The sequence below is a fragment of the Lissotriton helveticus genome, chromosome 5_1 (assembly GCF_964261635.1).
Source record: "Lissotriton helveticus chromosome 5_1, aLisHel1.1, whole genome shotgun sequence".
Classification (NCBI taxonomy): domain Eukaryota; kingdom Metazoa; phylum Chordata; class Amphibia; order Caudata; family Salamandridae; genus Lissotriton; species Lissotriton helveticus.
In genome coordinates, this window is record NC_136065.1 from 662,152,641 (window position 1) to 662,174,201 (window position 21,561).

Below are 21,561 nucleotides of genomic sequence, written 5' to 3' on the forward strand. Positions count from 1 at the left end.
AAATACAGCGAATCACTATTCTAGCCTTGCGAGTGTGAGTCATACTTCGACCTGCAGTGTCCGTGTCTCCCTTTAGCTCTCCTTGAGCCTTCATGCCCCGTGCCTTACCCCAGTCTAGGTTCCATGTGTCCATTTAGCTTTTTCCAGTCCTTGAATATTGGTTCTCCCAGTCCGTTTTTTGAATGTTTGTGTGGATCTCCTGTCAGTGTCAACGTGTTAATTATCCCTTTGTGCATGTCTTCTTGCCCCACCATTAATGTCTGTATGTCTTACCCATGTCAAGTGTCTCCTAGGTCCATGCCAGTGTCCTCCCTTGGGTACAGAAGGCCTGTCTTTCTGACTGTATATGCTAGTCAAAGTGGACGCTTTTGCATATCGAAGTCCAGAGCCAATAGGTTTCTTACTTACTTTCAACATACAATTGACAATACTCCCAAAAACGTGGCTCAACTCCTTGTGGGAAAAACGGAAGGCTGTTAGAATAAGTCTAGCTCCCTCTGTAAATGATTTCAGACTGACTGAATGTCTTTTAACCCCAAAACTCCTCTTAGCTCCTCCACTCAATCCATCATTCTTCTCGGCATAGGGTGGAAAGTCGGTCTATAATGTGCTGAACCGATCCTCAACGCAGCTCCTGTCCTTGAGCCTCTTTAGGCCCTAGGTTCCCCATCCCCAGGGCCGTTGTTTAGTTGTAAAGGGGAGAGGGACTACGTGCCCCCCCCCCCCCCACCTTCCTCGAGCAATTATATTCCCGGGGGATCTTTCCCTGGGCAGAAACTTGCATAAAAGAGAAGGCAGGATGTTTTCTGCACCAGAGACCTCATCCACCAGGCCCACATTATTTCAAGGCCCACCCAGGCCACCCACCATCCATCATAACGTTTGGGGTCATGGGGAGGGGGCCTCAAGCTTCCAGTGGCCCCAGCCATCTCTCTGCATACTGCAGGAGCTAGCATTGCTCCTGCCTGCAGGGAGCAGCTACTTATGCTGCTCCCGTCTGGCGCGAGCAATATATTGATCTGTTTCCCTGCCCGCATCAGTGTGTGCAGGGAAACTGATTAGAAGTCTGCTCCCAGCCGGCGGCAGCATTTTCAAAGCTCTCACCCACTGGGAGCAGACTTTGTGTTTGCTCCTGCGTAGCGGGAGATAAAAAAATGCTTCCGCCAGTCAGGAGCAAACACAGGTTTTTCTGCCAGTGCAGGCAGGGAAACCACTGTGTCCAGGGGGTGGACTGGCCCTGGGGGATGATGTCTCTGAGACCTTTAGAGGCTCTGGATGGGATCCCAGACTGCTCCCGCCAGTTAGGAGCAAACACAGGTTTTTCTGCCTGCATCTGAGGCCAATAATGGCTGTTATGTGGACCGCCTGCTCCCCCGTTACCACTACCTTTAAGAAGGTTAGCACCCTGGTTAATAGGGTCTCTGTGACCTTTCGAGGCTTTGGAGGGAATCCCCTCCACTTAAAGAATACATTGGGACCCGGGGGATGTGACCCCTGATGTTGGAAATGGCCTGAGAAAGAAGGGGGTGGGGGAGTTGGTCTGGGGTGTCCTGCAGGAGTCCCATGGGAATGTGGTAAAAATTGCTGTTATTTCTGTTTTATTATTTGTTATTTTGGCCCATGGGAGGCTGCTGAAGGTCCTCCCCCACCCGCCTTGGGGCCTAGTGGGGCAGGATACCAATACTCGGTCCCCTTATATTATTTTATTTACTTCAGGACAGAGGGCCAAGTCCATGAGTCCTGTAATGGCTGCCAGCAAAATGTTTCTCATATTGCTGGCAGCCAATCAGAACACTCGCTCCAGTGGGAGTCTGACTCCTGCAGTAGAGAGATGGCCCGAGGGGGGGAAAAAAGCTCCCTGGGCTAGTCAAAGTGTTCTATGTTTTCAAAATTGGGAGAGTCTAGCTCAGCCGCGGCCTGTGGATGGAGTTCGGTGGGGCAGGGAGGTAGTGCGGGGGAGGGGCAAGGTGGACAGTGGTAAACACCGGAATATGGACAGTTGCAGGTAAGTAAACAATTTAAAAAATAAAACGAATTTCGTAGCGCGAGCTGCATCGCATTTTGCGATGCATGGTGCGCTACGAAATTCGTTTTCTTTTTTAAATTGTTTACTTACCTGCAATTATCCATATTCCAGTTTTTACCACTGTCCACCCTGCCCTTCCCCCGCACCGCCTCCCTGCCCCACCTAACTCCCTCCACGGGCCGCGGCTGGTCTAGCTAAAGAGGTCTATGGAAGATTCATGGGGATTTAGCATTTTGGAACCCCCCTTTTTCCTCTGTCACCGCTTGACTGATCACCCCCAAGCTTTCCATGCAAAAACTAGTAAAAAAGTAGCACTTTTTTGGAACGTTTTACCGAGATTCGTCAAACTGTGCCAAAGTTATTAGCAACACATAAAACGCCTTTCCCATGGAAACACTGAGCTAACAATAACTACCCAGTGGCATACGCCACTGAGTAATATATAACATTTGCTAATGTTTAATTTTATAAGCAGTCATGGGCCTTCCTATTGGGTGTTGCTGGCACTCGGAGTTTTCCAGACCCCGGGTTAAAAACGGCCATGTGTAATGTTCCCTGCTTGATCAGGTTGCACAAAATAATGACAAGAGCCCAATATATTTCATTGTGCATTTCATTTTTTATTGTTTAGTCCAGCGTACTGTTTTGTTTCTATTGATTGCTTCTCTGTAGGCACCAGTTTACTTTGCCCTGACTAAGTGCCTTGTGCACAAAATGCATCATATATATGGTTTTCAGCGATGTTAAACTATATGGATTAGTGTTGGATTACAAAAAAATCGATGGTCTAAATGCCAAAAATAATTTAAATATGAGATCATCAAAAACATGTTGGATAAGACGTTGGTCCCAGGTCGTTATACTGTGGAGATGGCTCAGATAGAGAACATTATCTGCACTTGTAGAATAAACAGTATAGTTGCATGCAGTTCGGAGACTGACGTTGCTAGCATAAAAGAAATAATACAATTTTTCATCTTTTTGAAATTAAAGAGTGCAAGTGACAGTCAATGCTGACTCGTCTGTAGACGTAACACTCAGCCAAACTTACGTTAGTTTTAATCAAATATGAAGAGTTGATAGTGCATATTAGATAACCATGTTTTCCATTATTACTTGCTCTTTTTATACAGTGTACAGGTGCAAATCTCGTATCCACCTGTGAATTACATTTAACATTTTATAAATTTGCTTTGCAAACTGGGCAGTAATCCTTTGAAGGGGTCGTGCCTCAGTCCAGTGTAAAATATCCTCATAAAAAGAGTAGATCACATTGCTTAGATTGACAAAGGAGGCTGCACTTGGTTTTGAGCTGAATAACGCAGGGCCCATAATAAAGTGAAGAGCAGCAGGTTCAAGGTATTTTTTATTTTTTTATTTTTTTTAAGAACCGTTAACAGATATTATTTGTGATCTGTTATTTGCAGTCTTCATCGACCATTGCTATTGCTTTTATAAGCGGTAATATACTGGCTTCCAACAAATAAGCATACGCCCTTTTATTAAGACAAATGAAATGTGAAGGTGGTAAAGAAACTTAATGTTGGCTCACATTTTGGCCATTGCCTTCACAGTATGTTGAAGTAAAAGCTACTATGTAAACTTTTAACATGCAAAACTTACCTTACTTCATATAAATCTGACGAGGGCATTATGTTTTTTTTCTGTTTAGTGCCCTAACAGCATGTAGTTCATCCCTGGCATCTAAGATCTTGCATAGAATTATAGGACGATACTATTATCCTTATCCATTTTCCCCACTTTTAATGAATGGAAGGCATTTTATCGCTGTTCATAATTTCATCCACAGAATTTGCTTATTGTTGGTGGGGTGACTGTTTTTTTATATCGTTTGGGAACTTGTTCTAAATCATTTTGCAAACTCTCAAACTGACATATCCCTCACTGCACCTAGTTTGTTTTCCTGCATTGTCAGCAAAGTTCTCAATTTTTACTGTCCAGTTACTTGAATCTATGAGGCTTCTATTTTGGTGATGCATAAAGCTGGTGTTGGTATTAGTGAAATAGCTCAAGTTGCGTAAATTGACATGAAGTAAAGTGTCATGGGGCACCCTAATTTCTAGGTTGGGTTATTGTCTCAAGTTAGCACAATACATTGGAATTTTGCAGAGTTGATGACCTGAGTCATCACTGAATTATGCAGATGTGGCATGGTGAATAGCACCTCATCACTCAAATGCAAGAATGCTTTTACTACCACTATCATTTCAAGTCTCTTAATATAACCTCTTAGTAAAATATCACCGTGCCTTCATGCAGTTGCTCCAAAATTCTATGTATAACCCGAAAAGCTCTGGCGCTAAACTTTGCGTCCGCTCTCTTGTTTTATGTCAAATAAAGTGAAAAGCAGTGGATCGGTTTAACAGCTAGCAATATTTTAAACGTGAGCTGTGGCATCCCTATGCTCTCTTGCTATTGGATTCCTCAGTATTAGAAAGAAGGATACATCCTCTCCATAATGCAAATAGTTTTGCATTTTCAAAAAATATTGCTGCATTTTCACTAAACTATCATTAATATGATTTTTCAATCGTAATAATTGTTGTTTACGCAGCGCATTCAATATGAAAATGCGTTCCCTGCTATTGGCTGCAGATATAAGATAATCAGTGAAAAAAACCACGCTTTAACATGGCGGGGTTTCTCGGTATACTCTGTCACGGGACAGAGAGTACTCGGGAACTACATTTCCCAACAGCAAGAGCGCACCAAGCAACGAGTAGGCGCATGATGTCATCACGCGCAGGGGGCGTTGGACATTGGTGCGCATTGAATGCGGAAGCGAGAAAGGTTTATCTACCTCGCCGGTGCACCGAGTCGCTTCCTCCCTACGATAGAGCTTAGAGGGACGACCGGTGCACCGACGGAGAGGTAAGAAGGCTGGCATGTATGCGTATGAGTGAGAAAGGCTGTGTTCCGTTTTCACATGCAATATTGCCCGCGTAACATTCTGGCATTGTAGTTAAGTGCGTATGCATGTTTACACTTGCTGGAAACAGTGATGACTTTATATAGTGCTGTCATCAACTCATATCTACCCTTTATGAACTATGGCTTACTAACCAGGTGCTGTTCCATGGCGCTGGTAGGAATGTGATGCTTGGTGTGGAGCATGCTAGGATCGATCAGTTTAGGAATGCATTTAGGTGTGGATACATCTTTTTGATTTGTTGTTTGTTTTTAGTGCGGTGCATCCATTTACCTGAGCTCGTGCCAGGTGAGGTGGAGTGGTTCCTTCTCATCAAATGGGATGAGAGGATGTTGATACATACACTTTCAGGTGATATGGTTCTTGTTATTTATTATTATTTTCTCTAGCAGTAGCATTAATGGTCCCGAGGAAGCAGCAGGAGATCACTAGACTCCGGGTGTCTGCAGAAACATGTCGACCTTTCATCTTTAGTGGCTATTTGTTAAACCACTATTGCACTGTTTTTATTGATTTAGGAGTGTGAGGGTGTTTATTAAATTGTTTTCCCGACCACTACCTAATTTTAGAGCATCTTTCTTTCACTTTCACAAACACACTTTTTTCTCACGCACTGCTATTTTTAGTTCCCATCTAGATACGCTTTTTCTGCTTCACATCTGTAAATATTGTTGTGGTTTTTCCTGTGCCTGGTTTAGTCATCCACCAGCACAGGTTTTTTCAGCCGCTAATGTGACAGAAATTATGCACCAGAGATCCCAGATGATGAAGGGTGGTCTCGATGGTGGACTGATGGGAACTCGCATAGTTTAATAACTATTTCCTGTACAACTGTATTTGGGTACATTGATTGCATGTTTTCTGACTCTCTGTTAATTTTAGGTTGGTGTCACTTCTATACAGGGGGCTTAACAGTAGGGTCTATAAACTATTCCCCTGGGACCTTCTTTGTGTGTAATAATCCCTATAATAATCCAATAAATGATTACGTCCTCCTGTTTACTAAGTTCACATTCTGCCTTCGTCTATATTTCTGGTCATTTGAAGTTGGGCTTTGAGGCAAACCTTAAAAAAGCAAATAGCAGCCACTTCCAACTATAGTATGTAGATCAGTCGTTCATTGTAAGTGTTTTATACACTTTGCCGAAAGCATGAATGCACTGACTCAAGTTTTTGATTTGAATACATTAGTCTCATGTTTGGTTCCGTCCAATTTAACAGCTTCTGGAATGTCCAAGAAAATGCTTCCTGGTCCGTACCCAAAGACACCAGAAGAAAGAGCTGCAGCAGCTAAAAAGTACAACATGAGGGTGGAAGATTATGAGCCTTATCCAGACGACGGAATGGGGTAAGATTTTGAGTCTTGCGTAAGGTGATTGTATCTCAAGGAGTGCTAACTTGTGTTGCAAACCAGAAGTACACTCAGTCTTTATCAACGTAAATAACTTGTACCTGTGTTGCAAATATAATATGGTCTGCTAATGTCCATTGTTTAGAATTAGGCTTGTAGTAGAATGTGTGTTCCGTTTTGTCTGTTCTGTGTCATAGCTACTATGACTTAATGTCCAGGAATGGTGTGAGTCCCTGCTTTTCTAATTTTCTGTGTACCATCTGCAGATTAACCCACGAGGCTAAGTTTGTTCTGGTATATTATGAATGGTAACAGATGCCTTGAAAATTCATGAAATTGTCCCTAGACCAACAGATTGAGTAACTTAAATAAGTTACTCGAGCAACAAGGTCGCCAATATATCTTGTCTTCATAAAATTACATCAAAATATGTATTTTAGTTGTATTTTTCTTTTAATTCAAGGAAATTATTTAATTAAATCCGAGGCTTGTTGGTCACTGAATGCATCCACCGCAGGAATCAGTGTCCCCCCCCCCCCCAGAAACATGTTCATATCCCAGTGAGTCCATTCACCTTTTCAACCTTCCTTGGTTGATGAAATGAAAACCAAATGACTTGGGAAATACTAGCACCAAAGGGCCCTTGGGGTGAATTTGCCCTTCACAAATAACCCTTTTCTGTTTATTTAATTTTCCATCATGAGGTAGTAGTGCTGAGGGAGTCGATCGGATATAAGTGTGCATTGGACATTTACCCAACTATATCGCGTTTCCAAGGTAAAACTAGTGGAGTTCTGAGATGTGATCCATTTCTTATTCCTTTCAGTCTGCCAGTGGTGATGCTGACAGGTTATAGCCTGTGCTCCAAGTCTGCCAATCTCTCAGAGATCATCGTGACACCTGATTACAGCGCTGTCCGGACATATTAGCCATGGACCTATAGTATTGATTATTTTATGTTATAGGTGAACACTCCCAAGTATCTGCATGTGAAAGGCTCATTTATTATTAAGCCAGAACTTGCTCATCCATGACTTGGGGCCTCTGTGCAGGTATGCAACTGGCTGCTGCCCAGATCTATCAACCTCTCAGGAGCTGGTTAGAGAGAGGCAGTTTTTCATGCCATAGAATACAAAATCTGTTTTTGTTAAATACATGTCAGACAGGTGTTGGCTAAGTAAATGCCTTGGTTACTAAAATTATACATATATGATATTGCATTTCAGACGCCCATCCGTGGAATAATGGAATCCCTTCTTAGAATGTGAATAATACACACACAACCACCTCCTCCCGCCTCCCTTCTTCCATCTTTCTCCCCTCCTGCTCCTCCCCCTTCACCTTAAACCCCCCCCCCCTCCCCCACCCCACTTTGGATGCTTGTTGGTGACCTAAAATATGTGTCCACTGATGGGCTCTGTTGGGCCGGAAAAGTTCTCTGCATGGTTATGGACCTGTATCCCTAACTTGAGTGCCCAGCTGTACTGATGTCTCGATCACTGATGCTGTGTTTGTTGTTGTCGTTGTCATAGGCAAACATGGAGCATGCATGTGCGCCATGACATAGGGCTGTCTTGCAAATTGCAGTCTTGTTGGACTGGGTGGGGCGCCGAAAGTGCTACTCTCATAGTGGTGGAAGGCTACTACCTTCACCGGGTGTTAAGCTGCCCAAGCGTGCCGGGGGCAGCATACAATGTAGTGATAATTAAGAGTGAACAGGTCCTTTTTAACCCGTGTCTCAGGAGTGTGGCCTCCCAGCTCACTCAACCTTTTTAAAGTTCTGCTGGTCGGTTTTTAACTCACCGCGGCCTACATCAGTTAAATGTTAAATGCTGCACAGCGCCAGAGTGGTGACTGAGCCGGATGTGTGTGTGTGTGTGTGTGTGTGTGTGTGAGACTGTAAAGGGAACAGAAGAGGAATAGAGCTGTCCTGTGCAGTGCATGCATGCTTAGTGCTTGTACTGTGTGTATGTATACCAGAGAAGAATAGAATGGATTACATGAGAGATGTAGTGCTGTCCAATTTGTACGAGTGTGTTCGCGAAAAGTACAATCATGAAGGATGAAGTGTTGTACAGTGCACGCTTGAAGAATGTGTGTTCTCGCAAGTAGCACAGTATGGCACAATACAGGAAGGCTACTGTACTAAGCAGTGCATGCAGTGTGAATGTCTGTGCTGGATGCAAGTGTGCCTGGAGTTACACAGTGCATGGAGGTAACAGTACTAGTTAGTTTTTGTGCTGTATGCATACACTGAGTGCCAGTGTTCCCGTAATGGTACATTACGTGGAGGTCGCAGGGTTCCATTTTGCGAAGCCCAAGTCTACTGGGTGAAAACACGGGAAATAGAGGAATCTCGACAGACAATTTATGCATTGCTGCATCCCTGTGACCTGTGTGGGACACACTGAAGAAAGGAGAGAGAGACTTTCTCAGTCACTTAAAATGATGCTCTTTGATTCAGTGAGAGATTACAAGGAAGGGCCTCTCAGGAAGGAGGTGAGGCTGATAAGGTCATTATAAAGAGCAGGGCTGGGAGCCCGGGATTAACCTTTTGATGCACATATCACTTTGACTGACTTCCAGGTGTGAACTTTAGTCACTCCCATGGCCTGTTGTGGGACTATCCGCTTCAGAGTCTCTTCTGCTGTGACAGCCATCCTTTCATGGGGATTAAGAGAGGAGAGAAGGGTGTACTTAAAAAGAAGCAGAACCCCAACATAAAACTTCAAAGACCCAGATCCCAAATCACATTTGGTGTCTGGAAATAGACTATTATAAGGGGAGCTTGAGATGCCAACATTTGTTACTTGCCAAGAAGCCAGGCTGTGTGAGGAGTAGATGTTCTGCAAAACTTCTTTCTGTGACTAGGACAGCGAGCCAAGGCCTGCTATTCACCCTTCTGGGCGAAGTGACATCACCCAAGGAATCAAAGGCTACTTGCTCTGGAGGGAGATAGGTCCATTGGAGAGCCCAATCATGTGTACTCCTGGTGCAGCTTTTGAGGGGACGGCTGCTGCAGTGTTCGGGTGTTGCCTGTGTGCAAATTCTAGTCAGTGACCCCCTCTCCCTCCCTGTATGCCTGGAGAGTGCCGCCATGAGGATAGCCGTGAGCAGAGTACCGGGTGAGACGAGTGAAGCCTGCGCGGCGCCTGTTGCAATGACCTTGTATGCCAGGAGAGGCTGCCATGAAAGTATTGCTGGGGTGCAAGTGCTGAGTCCTGTGCAGAGCCTAGTGGCGACCCTGTATGCTAGGAAGAGCCCCTGTGGTATGGACTATCGTGTGTTGAGGGCTTGCGCCTTAGCTGGTAGCGGTACTGCTACATATGCAAAAGAAACAATTGATGGACGGAATGCTGGACAATGCAAACCTCCCCCCCAGTCAGAAAGATGTGGGTTTAATCCATCATTCTTTTGCTCACCACACCAGCCCTGTCCGGACCCAGCCATATGCCAATCAGTCTTCACCATGTTCCTTGTGGGAACAGTACAGCCCGAACTGCCAAGCCAGGGCCTCCCTGGGCCGGATACAAGCATCCTGGGACCGGTTTCAGGGCATCACCCTTCATCAGCCAGGCTAGCTTGAATCCAGTGGTGTAATGAGCACGGGACCCACGTTTGAGCATACCCTTCCCACTTAGGGCAACATATGCAAAGCCCGAAACCGATTCTAGGATGCTTGTTTCCAGTCCAAGGAGGACCTGGCCTGGTAGTTCGGGCTGGACAGTTCCCATAAGGCGCAATGTCAAGACAGATTTGCAAATGGTTGGGTCCAAACTGGAATGGCATGGAGAGCAAAAAAACGATGGATTGAGGCCCAGATCTCTGTACTGGGGTGAATGTATGACATTGTTCTGCATTCTGTCCATCAGTTGTTCTTTCTGCATTGGTCACCCCGAGTGGGACAGGTATGCCCATATGTGGGTCCCATGCTCTCCATGCCACTGGAGTCAAGCTATCCTGGCTGATGAGGGCTGAAAGACGGAAACCGGTCCTAGGGTGCTCGTTTCCAGTCCAGGGAGGACCTGGTCTGGCAGTTCAGGCTTGACTGTTCCCATTGGGCGCAGGGTTAAGACTGATTTGCAGATGGCTGGGTCCTAACTGGAATGGCATGGTGAGCAAACAAACTATGGATTTAGGCCCAGATCTCTGTACTGGGGTGAATGTATGACATTGTTCTGCATTCTGCCTATCAATTGTTCTTTTAGCAGTACTGCTAGCCCATATACCAGACGAGGTGCCTCTATCAAGAATTTTTGAGGATCGGTCGGTCACCCCCCCCCCCCCACACTTCCTGTTGGAGAGCACCAGACATACTGTGCAGGAGAAGCACCGTATCGCCTCTGATCGTTGCTGGAGCCAGCAGTATAAGCTCAAAAGAGAGCCCACATGCAGAGTGCTGCCACTCCTCCAGCTTGCAACCAACTCTTCCACCAGGACCAGAGTATGTGCCCGTGGTCTGGGCGCCCACTGAAACACTGCAACCTTCCTCGTTGCTGGAGCGTGTAAGACTGGTTACGGGTCTACCAAGACACTTTTGACTACTTTGGTAAGAGTCTGAGTGGCTCTTGAGTTAAGGCCTACTAGGGAGCGTTCTTTGGATGTAGCTACCAATGAATGGGGAATAACCCCTACCACATTACATAGAGCGGATGGGACAGGGATTAGTAAACAGAACATTAGAGACCTGACCTCAAAGGAAATGTGTTATTGTTCATGTATGTTGTAATACTACTTTGCGTAGAGTCCAAAATAAAAATTATTTAAAAATAAGCATTTGACTGGACATTGATTTTATTGACCCTGCTGCACACTCTTTGAGTTATGAGTCTTGTTCACTAACCTGTATTCACACTTACACCCACCACCATCATATTCCAGAGAGAGCCTTGGCATGCTCGACCACAACTACCACTGAGTAAAGTTCGGAAGGGGGACTTGGCCCAGTTGCTCAGGATCCATAGTAAGTTAAGCTCTGGGACATCAAGAGTAAAAGGCCTCAGCCCCCCACTGTCAGGCCCAGTAACCCCTGTGTGTCCCGTGGCTCTCTGAACGGGGTTCTGACAATTGACAGCAAGCAGTGGAGTGCCTAACGTTTAGGAGCCTAAAAACAGAGGTGCCATTAGCCAGTACTAGTTTTCACCAGTAGTGCAATAAGTCCAGTTTTTTTCTTAAACACGCATAGACAATGAAAAACACAGGGTTGAGAATTTACCTTGGCACCATGTCCGTAGATTAGATGAAGGAGTTATGTAGGTACAGAGGGTAGAGCATTCCTAGGAGTAGGGACAGATAGGTCCTTGCTAATTTTATTAGGGACAAGTTTAAGTCGTTGAGTAAAGGGATAAGGATGTAGTTAACTCTGGGTAGGGAACCATGGTAGGAACCTGTGAGGAGAACTCTGTGGATTCAGGCTTTAGGATCCCCTTAGCACAGATGTGTCCCAGACATACGCCAAGTAAGTCCCCTAATACATTTTCCATAGTTTCACCAAGACACTCGCCATCTTTTAGTTTCTAGAATATCTCCGATGTGTACACCACTTCAAATTTCTAGGGTACCACTCACACCAATTCAAGGAGTAAACCCCTTGGGTGGGTTGAGTCTAGTAGAGACCCTGAGCTTACAGTTGGCATTTTGGATAGCTAAGGCTGAGGAAGATGAGAGAGCCAGAGTTTGAGAGGGAGAACCCAAAACTAGCTCACCGAGAACAAGAGGGAAGGAGGCATGAGAGATGGGAGGAATGGACACAGGAAGAACAAATGTGACAAACAGAGAGAAAGGGAGTAGAAACAGAAGAAAATAGGAGAACTGGAAAGGGATCAGCTAGTCTTTGAAGGAGAGGTACGTAGGATGGCAGCATTGACAACTCATTTGGGGTTAAGTGACTCTACTTCCAATTTAGACCAGGTTTAGGCCAAAGTTTCAAAGAACCTTGTGCATGTGTTTGTGGAAGGTCAGTATTTTCTTTTAATGGTTTGTGAGGTTTCCAGTGGCTTGTAAAGGACAGGCCTTAAATGAGGTGCCTACGGCAGCTGCTTTAATGGAACTCATGCCATTGGAAGGGACTGCAATCATTGAGTTAATATTTTGGCAGACCAGATGGTCGAGGAGCAAATAAAGAAAGCTCTCGTTAAGCGGTTTGGACTGAAAACCGCTCCACACCTGCAGAGCTTCAGTGATGATAAAGAGAGTTAATGTTGTTCCGCTGAGACTTGGATTCGTGCTGTATTACATGATTGGAATGAGGGGGTAAGAGGATCGTTGGCCAAGGATTTTCATTCCCTTCACCAGCTGATGATGAGAGAGCGACTCAAGGAGGAGTGCTGACCCTCACTTAGTCAATGCCAGACTGATCTGGCTAAAGGGGATCCAACAAACTTGTAGTGTTCGCTGTCAGGGTTCTCAAATGGCTAGAACAGCACAGTTCTAAGCCAATAGTGGAGAAGAAATCGCCACAGACTAGTTTCAAACTTTATGATCAGGTCAGGGTAATAATCATGGCTCTCGAGGAGGGCCCAGGACACATGGGAATCCTAATAGTGTAGCCATAAAGAAGACTCTGGATAAGGGAAGGCAAGGAAGTCCTTACAAAGTAATGGCTTGCTTTGGATTCCACAAGATGTGACTTTTTTTTAAAAAGACTGTCAAGAGAAGGAACTAAATCCAGCAACACCCTTGATAGGAAGCATGTTACACATGGGTAAAGAGACCGGTTGCGCTTGTCCTTGTAGCCGTGGACATTTGGGAAAGGGACTCAGATGCCCTGAAGCACATACATCCTAACACAATGGAATTTGTGCAGAAAGTTAGTATCAGTGGGAGGAAAGTGTCTGCACTTAATGATACTAGAGCCTTCCTCACTATGGCTGTGAGGAAGTACCTTAAGCCTGAGGAGATACTCTATGAAACCAAGGATACAGGTTTGGTAGCCAGTACAGAGAGTATGGAGTATCTGCTTGCAGGGAGAATCCGCAAGGCGGCCTTGATTGATGTTTCAATAAGGGAAAAGCAAGGCGCTGGGTGTCTCTGTGGCAATCACCTGATTTCCCCTGGCTTGGAGCTAGGACCAGAAGCATTTATTGGTTGCACAACATCCGCTGTATTAACCAGAGCACAGGCTGCAAATCCGTCTCGGATCATCTCCGATTTGCAGGGGCCATGACAAGATAGTTTGCAGGACAGGGCAAATTTCATGAAGGCAATGGCCATTCAGGTAATCTCTTCTGCTCCAGAGGGAGGGGAGGATGAGGCTTCCGAAGCAGAGCAGCTGCTGGAGTCTGGGTTACTTCTAGATCTTCAGAGCTTTTTAGCTGCTGAGTGGCCCACCCAGGAAAATGTTTGCTATGCACAGAAGTGCCCCACACTTGTAGGACTTAGGAAGGAAACCCAGGGACATGTCAGCAAAGGGGTGGTCGGAAAACACTATGTTGGCTGGGAGGATGGTCTACTTTACAGTGAACCAGTGAATCCTGAGCCAGGAACTAGCAAGAGGCTAGTGGTTCCGTTAGTGCACAGGAATTTCCTGTTGTCACTGGCCCATGAAGTGTCTTTAGCAGGACACTTGGGGATTAGAAAACTCCAAGATAGGTTGGACCCCTGTTCTACTACAGCCTATGGATGCACAGAGATCCCCAAAAAATGTAACACTGATTGTAAATGTTGCCCTCTTGATTGCTTTTTTGGACACCTTAAAGCTAAAATCTGAATATTTTTCTGTGTACATTGCTCATGTTCTGTGTTTTGGCAGTCACAAACATTGTTTAAAACTGTCTAACAAATGAATTGAAATGCAGCATTGTTCGAGGTGGAATAAAGGTAAATAAACAAGGCCTCACATGCAAGGTCCGTCTTGTTTGAAATAAGAAAATGCTTCACATACTGCTTTCACTTGCATTGTTTGGGGGGGCTGTATTAATATTTTTTTACATGTCCACACTAACACATTTGCACTACAATCACAAAGTTGTGGCATGGCTGGGACTTGAATGGAGGACTCCAGCTTCAGAGGCCACCACTCTGCACATAAAGGAACACATAGCAATGCAGGTCTCCTGTTTTTGCGGACGAGTGTCCTTTGACGCTGGGTAACCCGTAAAAGTCCAGCTTAAGCATTGGAAGCACATTTTCTAATGAGGCATCTCTTGTGCATGACTGAAAACGTAGTTCCACAGCAACACAGAGGTCACCCCAGGCGGGACCGGCGCAATGCCAAACCCACGTGAAAAGCGCCCACTGTATAATGACTTTTTTAGTTATTGGTGGGAGTTTTCTTTTGCCGTTCCCACTGCTGTGCCTATAAAATAGACAACGCAATAGGAATGTCAAAGGAAGTTCCAGCACAACATGGACAAAAAAAGTCCATGCCGTGCTGGAACTTCTGTGCATACACACAGGGTAGCTATTTATCGCCCTCACTCTATCGCCCTCTATCTATCTTATCTATCTATCTTATCTATCTATTGCCCTCACTTTATCTATCTATCTATCGCCCTCACTCTATCTATCGCCCTCACTCTATCTATCGCCCTCACTCTATCTATCGCCCTCACTCTATCTATCGCCCTCACTCTATCGCCCTCACTCTATCTATCGCCCTCACTCTATCTATCTATCGCCCTCTATCTATCTATCTATCGCCCTCTATCTATCTATCTATCGCCCTCTATCTATCTATCTATCGCACTCACTCTATCTATCGCACTCGCTTTATTGATCTATCACCCTCCTTCTATCTATTGCATCACCACAGAATCACTCGGCACCACCACAGCATCACTCAGCACCACCACAGCATCACTCAGGGGCACCACAGCATCATTAAACGCCACAGCATCACTCAGCACCACCACAGTATCAATCAGTGCAACCATTCAACAACAACTGGTTCAAATATTTTCTCTCAGTGTTTCAAGCTTTATTACAAATGTCACAAAAAGATGTTAATATTTCACTTCTGTTCTTGGATTTTCGTCACAAAATACACTGAACATAATCTTCACAAAAGTTATTTACAAAAGTTTAAGCTATTGTCATTATAAATTACAATAACTTTTATTTTAAGTATCAATTATTAAAAATAATTAAAAGCCATTGTTATCAATACATCTAAGTCACGTAAATACAACACATATTGCATTACAAATGCTATAGGTGTCACATTTGCGAAAGTTATAACTATTGGCATTTTCGCTATTTTCAAAACCAACACATAAATACAAAATTTGGCATTTACAATACCAATAGCTCAAACTTTCCTAATGCCAGACCTATTGCATTGCAAATGCTTGTTTAAGTCTTTCACTATGAAAACCATGGCACAGATTACAGTTATTTTTTTTAAACACTTAAACCCTGCACGGAAATGAAGGCAACCAGGAAATGCACAAGATAAATGTTAATCGTCCAGGCCATTTTATTTACAAGTACTTACAGAGGTATTTGCAACACCCCCTCCCACCTCCCCCAGGAGTGCATTCCTGGACCCCCAGAGTGGCGCACCCCACAGTTTGAAAACCTCTGTTCTAGAGTAAGGTAACGGGGCATCAAAATGTAATGCACATTAACTTTATAGAAATGTAAGAAGATCTCTGGGTCAAGGTCGATCTAGTTCCATTGCAGATCCAGTTCCACTGCAAGCAGCTGCAGCATTAAGCCACTCAGAATTGTGAGGCATATGGGCAAAAACGAGGAGAAAAACTGAGATATGAAGCCAAAAGTGGGTAGAATGGTTGGTGACGAAACGGATACAAGTATATAGGTGTCTGTAATGTACCAACTATGAAAATAAGTGGTAGGCATTGAAGTGTCGTTACCGTTTAAGAGAAACCATATAGCATGGTTATATAAAAAAAGAATGAATAAATCCTGCCTACTGGGCAAGAATGTAATGCGCATAAGAACAGTATACTTTGTATACTTTCCATGTGTATGTCATACTAATAGATAATGGAATTGAAAACAACTTACTGTGTGGTTGGTAGTAATTCTGAGCAGTGACAAACAAACATTAGCCCTCAATCTAACAAAGATTCAAGAGTACCTCTCCTGAGTGTATCATGACCACAGGGGAAGTTACCATTTGAGATTTTACCACTCAATGAGTCTCGAACTATTGAGGAAGCAGATGTATTTACAGAATTTTTTGATGGTACACATGCAAGTGAGATGGTAAATGATTGTGCATCTTTGCCTCCAAATCTCTGCAGCCTAACCTGCGACCAGAGACAGAGTGGGAGAAGGTTATATTTGTTGTCATAATTATTGCCCACATTTTAGGTTAGTGGGACCGGAAGCAGTTGAATAAAAATTTGATCCCTATGGGAAGTAGTGCATTCTTGGTGTATGCTTTAAGGTTACCAGACTGCAAGTATTTAGGGGAAGTTGCAGTGTTTTTGGGTTTGAGTTTTAAAACGAATCGCTAAATCAATAGGCTTGGTACACCAAATTGTTTGAAAGATGAAGCAAAATAGAAGATTTTTATGGTGATGTAAATACTGTCTTTACAAAAGGACAGTCGAAGATTTCGAAAAACTGCAAAGGATCAGATTAATAAAGGAGATAAAATCCTCTATTGGTGGCAACCTCCAGTAGCCATGGGAACCAGGAGCAGAGGGAGAGGGAACGGCCCATCGACAAGCCTAGACTAACAAATATTGTTGATCTGAGTAACCACAACCAACCTAACCAAAGATGAGGAAACCGTACTCTCCAAAGGCCTTGTTTTCCTCCCCACACCCCTAAACGACCCTTTCACACTCAATACTGAAATAGCACAGTTCTTCAGGAAGATCAAACTCCGCAACCACTTTGGGGACAAAGAAGTAGAACAGCCCGAGGCGAGGGATACAGCCCTTAGGAAGAAATCTACATTTGTACCCCTCAATCAGACTGTGCCATGTCACATACTAGCTTTTGAACAACGGGTTCTTAAACAAGTGGAACAAATCAATTTTGGACGGGAAAAAGGTTTCCAAAACAAAGAACGAAACAGGAAGATCTGAAGAGCACCACAGACCTGACGATAAAACCAGCTGACAAAGGGGGTGCGATTGTGCTGATACACAAAACCATGTACAAGGAGGAGTGTAACCGGCTACTCTCAGGTGGCACCAGCTATGAGATCCACACAGAAGACCCAGCACCGCGTCTGATTAACAAAATCAAAAACATGGTGGATGAGGCACTCTGCCATGATTGGATTACAAAACAGGAAGCTGATTTCCTCATTAATGAGACCCCAAGAACACCAAGATTCTATACACTTCCCAAAATTCACAAGGAGAGAATACCACCTCCAGGCAGACCGATAGTCTCAGGCATTGAATCGATCCTGGAGCCTCTTTCGCAATTCTGCAACTGGTTTTTGAAAATGATAGTCCAGAAATCTCCATCTTATCTCAATGAAACCAAAGATGTATTGTGCCTACTTCGAGATCTACAAATCAACAGCACGGAAGATAGCTTTATTACTATGGACATCGAAGCCCTGTACACGAGCATCCCACAAAGGCGGACCCTGGCAGTAGTTGAGGAAATCCTGCTGAACTTTGAATGGAATTTCCTCACCCCCGACATTATATCATGGAGTGTGCAGAGATTGCCCTTACGGAGAATTTCTTCGAATTCGAAGAAGTGATTTACCATCAAGTCACAGGTACATCGATGGGCAGCACTTTTGCCCCTAGCATGGCATGTCTGTACGTGCACCAATACGAGGAAGACTACATTTTTAACACCAACAATCCCTTCGCTGACCAAATAACAACATGGAAGCGTTACATCGGTGATGTGTTCATCGTATGGAGAGGGGGTGAGGACACAGCACAAAGCTTTGTCGACTGGGTAAACACGAAAGATAGCCATCTGAGATTCACACATTTCATCAGCAAAGCTCACGCCCTCTTTTTCGACCTGGACATCATCATGACTGAAGAGGTCATCAGAACAAAAGTACATAATACACCAACGGACAAAAACAGCCTCCTACTATATGAGAGCTATCACCCCAAAGCACTACGCGATAACCTGCCAGTAGGCCAGTTTTTACGTGTACGCAGAAACTGCTCAGAGACAGAAAATGTTGCTATACAGGAAGAAGAAGTCAAACAAAAAGCTGGTGGACAGACACTACCCTAAGAAGATGGTAAACAAAGCAAAAAAAAGAGCTAGGAATAATAACCGCGAGGCCCTATTGGAGGACAGTAATCAGGAGAAGCAAGACCGCATTGTATGTGTAACAACATAAACTCCGATCTCGAACACTGTACAAAGGCTTATCAAAAAGAACTGACACATTCTGAATGGAACCGACAAGCAATGGTCATCCCCACTCTTTGTCTTCAAAAGAAGCAAGAACATCCGAGATGTCCTAGTACGTGCAAAAGACCCCCCCCCCCCCCCCCAACATTGGCAAACAACCAGGTCACCCTATGGAACACACAGAGGCCAACTGGCCACTTCGCCTGTGGAGGCTCTGTAGCATGCTCGCTCACCATAACTACCAAAGAAGTGGACATATGCATGGGAAATCCATGGAAACTCAACAGTTTTAGTAACTGCAACACCGAAAACGTGGTATATCTCCTGACATGCCCCTGCGGTCATATGTACGTGGGCATGACCACCAGGAAGATTAAGGTTTGCATTAACGAACATCGTAGTACGATACGATGCATAAAAACAAACATGAAATTGACCAGACATTTTTGGGAATCCAATCATAAGGGTAGCAACCTGAGATGGGGAATCCTTGAAGTCATGAAAAAACACAAAAATGATCTGAAACTTCAGAACAGAGGTGGGTCTACAGGCTGCGTACGTGGACTCAATTGTGGTAAATAAATAATTAATTACCGGTACTATTTTTGAATACATTAATAATAACAGATAGCTCAATAAATAAGAGGCAGGATCCGGGGAATCTGAGTCTAACAGGCTTTAATCAGGCACAAGGGAAGGGACAGGATCGGAACAGCCTGAAATAGAATGGCATAGAAGGCAGCTGCAACGTCTCATTAACAGTACAAGGTATATATAGTAAAATATCACAATTACATTACATACAGTAGGCGTAACAAGTGACAAGCGTAAGATAAGAACACATGGGCGTGAAAAGAAGGCGTGCACAGGGCGTGCACGTAGACATGTGATGAGAACGTCACAGAAGTGTCATAAAGTGGGTGGATACATGGAGGGGGCTACCTGAGCAGCTGGAACCTTTAACCTAGTGGTGCGCGCAAACGGACAATGACGTGTTACCGGGGAGAACTGGGGGCTATGACTTCTGCACTAGAAGAGGAGACTAAAGTCTGTGGTGTCAGGACGACATGTACCTATAGCATATCTGGTATCTGGTGTTTGGAGTACATGTTGATAGAATCTAAAAGTTATCAGGGCAAAGGCTACTTGACACTAAGGCTGGTGCATGCATATATTCTACACGCTAGATTTTACACCGCGTGAACAATTCCCGTGCTGTCTTGACCCATGAAGAGAATTTCCCTCCTTCTAGCTGTAAGTGCTTTGAGCTCCTTGCTGACACGCTATTGAACCTTGCAGATTAATGCATGTTGTCGCTCTGGTTTCCACATTGTGAGGCCCCCCCTTTTGCCGTTTTATGAGTCTCCAAAATAATATATTTTGTCTGCTTTAATTATTGATTATATACCCGGCTTAAGTATAAACTATGGAGGGGTAAGAAATCCTTAGCCTTTCTAAAACTTTAGCCCAAAATACGCTGATTTAAATAAATCTACTGCGTTTCAGGAACCTCCCTCTTTGGTTCCACTATTCTAATATGAATAATTTTTGTTTAGAAGTCTGTAACTAGACATCCCTCTATATCGAATTCATGATTATGAGGGTACTTTATCCTACCACTCTAATAGGGTGTTAAGGAAACAGAGGTGATGTGATAATTCTCACGTTACCTTGCTACATGTTGTAAAAATGGATAACATGTTGATTTGTGTGTCTATGTGTTAGTGTGTCCCTCTCCTTTCTCTACAGGTAACTCGGGCTGCTGTGAATCACAGTGTGCCGACACGGGCAATATCCGTGAGTAATTACATCATACTCTTTCAATTTTTTACATCAAGTGCCTCACGGGAGGGTGTACCTTAGTGTGTACATACCACCGGAGTGCTATTGGTCTATGGTCCTGACGAATGCTGTGCGATCCTGCATTTTTACAGCAGAAACATGTTGACCTTATATCTCACTCAAGGACACAGGTCTCCAAATTCAGAACCTATTTTGTCCGCCCTTTTTAATCTGGATACAGGTTGGCCCACATTGAAGATTTTGTTTGGGTTTCAACCTAGTAATTTTTAAATTCTGCACTCACTTATTTTGCAACAATTTCTTTTGAGTTAAACCACTGTCACACTCAACACCAACCCGCTCCGCTGTAAATCAGGCGTTGTAGCACCCTGGGGGGGCATTCGGCCACCCCAGCGGGGACCCTATGATGAAGCATGTCACCAACTAGTGGTGAGTGAGGGTCCTTTTAACAAAGAGGTTTACTTGTCCTTTCCAGTTATGTGTAGTTATACTACTTTTCTGGGTTGCGACCTCCTGATTGTTAGGATTGGATTTTTCCAACCTTACAGTTACGCCAACCGGGTAGGGACCATTGCATAACCTAACACACCTTGTTTTGTCTTATTTTGTTTTCATTAAGTCACTCCTTCGTTGTTTAAAATATAATTATTGGGGTACAGGAGTGTCTACTCGCGCCCTATCTCTCTTGTTGATTTTGTTGGCATGCATATATTCTACATGTATTGCGTGTGCTATGAATCTTCATGAATATTAATACAGTAATTCTCTTACATGGAGACAGAAAGACTAGACTATAGCTGAAGCTGTTTATGCGGTTCGGTAGCTTAGGAATGTGAAGACGAAGAGCTGAACTGATAACTAGAGGCATAACATATTCTTGGCAGACAGGCAGGCAGGCAGAGCCAGGCCGGGCACCGCGCTGCGCGGCAGGAAGTAAGTGAAGGGTCAGGGATGCAGGTGGGGGCTGCATCGCTCCTCGGAGTGGGTTCAGGAGACTGGAGCTTGAATCTGGTGTCCGGGCCCTTTTGAGGCCTAGAAACGGGGACAATTCAATGAATTAACGTGCACAATGTAAAACGTGGCAACATAGGCCTAATACTCGTTGCTATCACGAGAACTGGAAACTGGCATACTAGAGTTGGACACAACTATAATTGCGTCTTTAATCGA

The 21,561-nt window shown here is 44.3% G+C and overlaps 1 protein-coding gene across 1 annotated transcript in view; it reads left to right on the forward strand.

Moving 5' to 3' along the window:
• The window catches only part of NDUFB8 (NADH:ubiquinone oxidoreductase subunit B8), a 172,221-nt gene that overhangs the window by 92,521 nt on the left and 58,139 nt on the right, over nt 1–21,561 (forward strand). Inside the window, exon 2 of the mRNA XM_078641066.1 lies at nt 6,198–6,324. Within this exon, the coding sequence (XP_078497192.1) occupies nt 6,198–6,324 (127 nt within the window). The remainder of the gene's footprint in view (nt 1–6,197; nt 6,325–21,561) is intronic.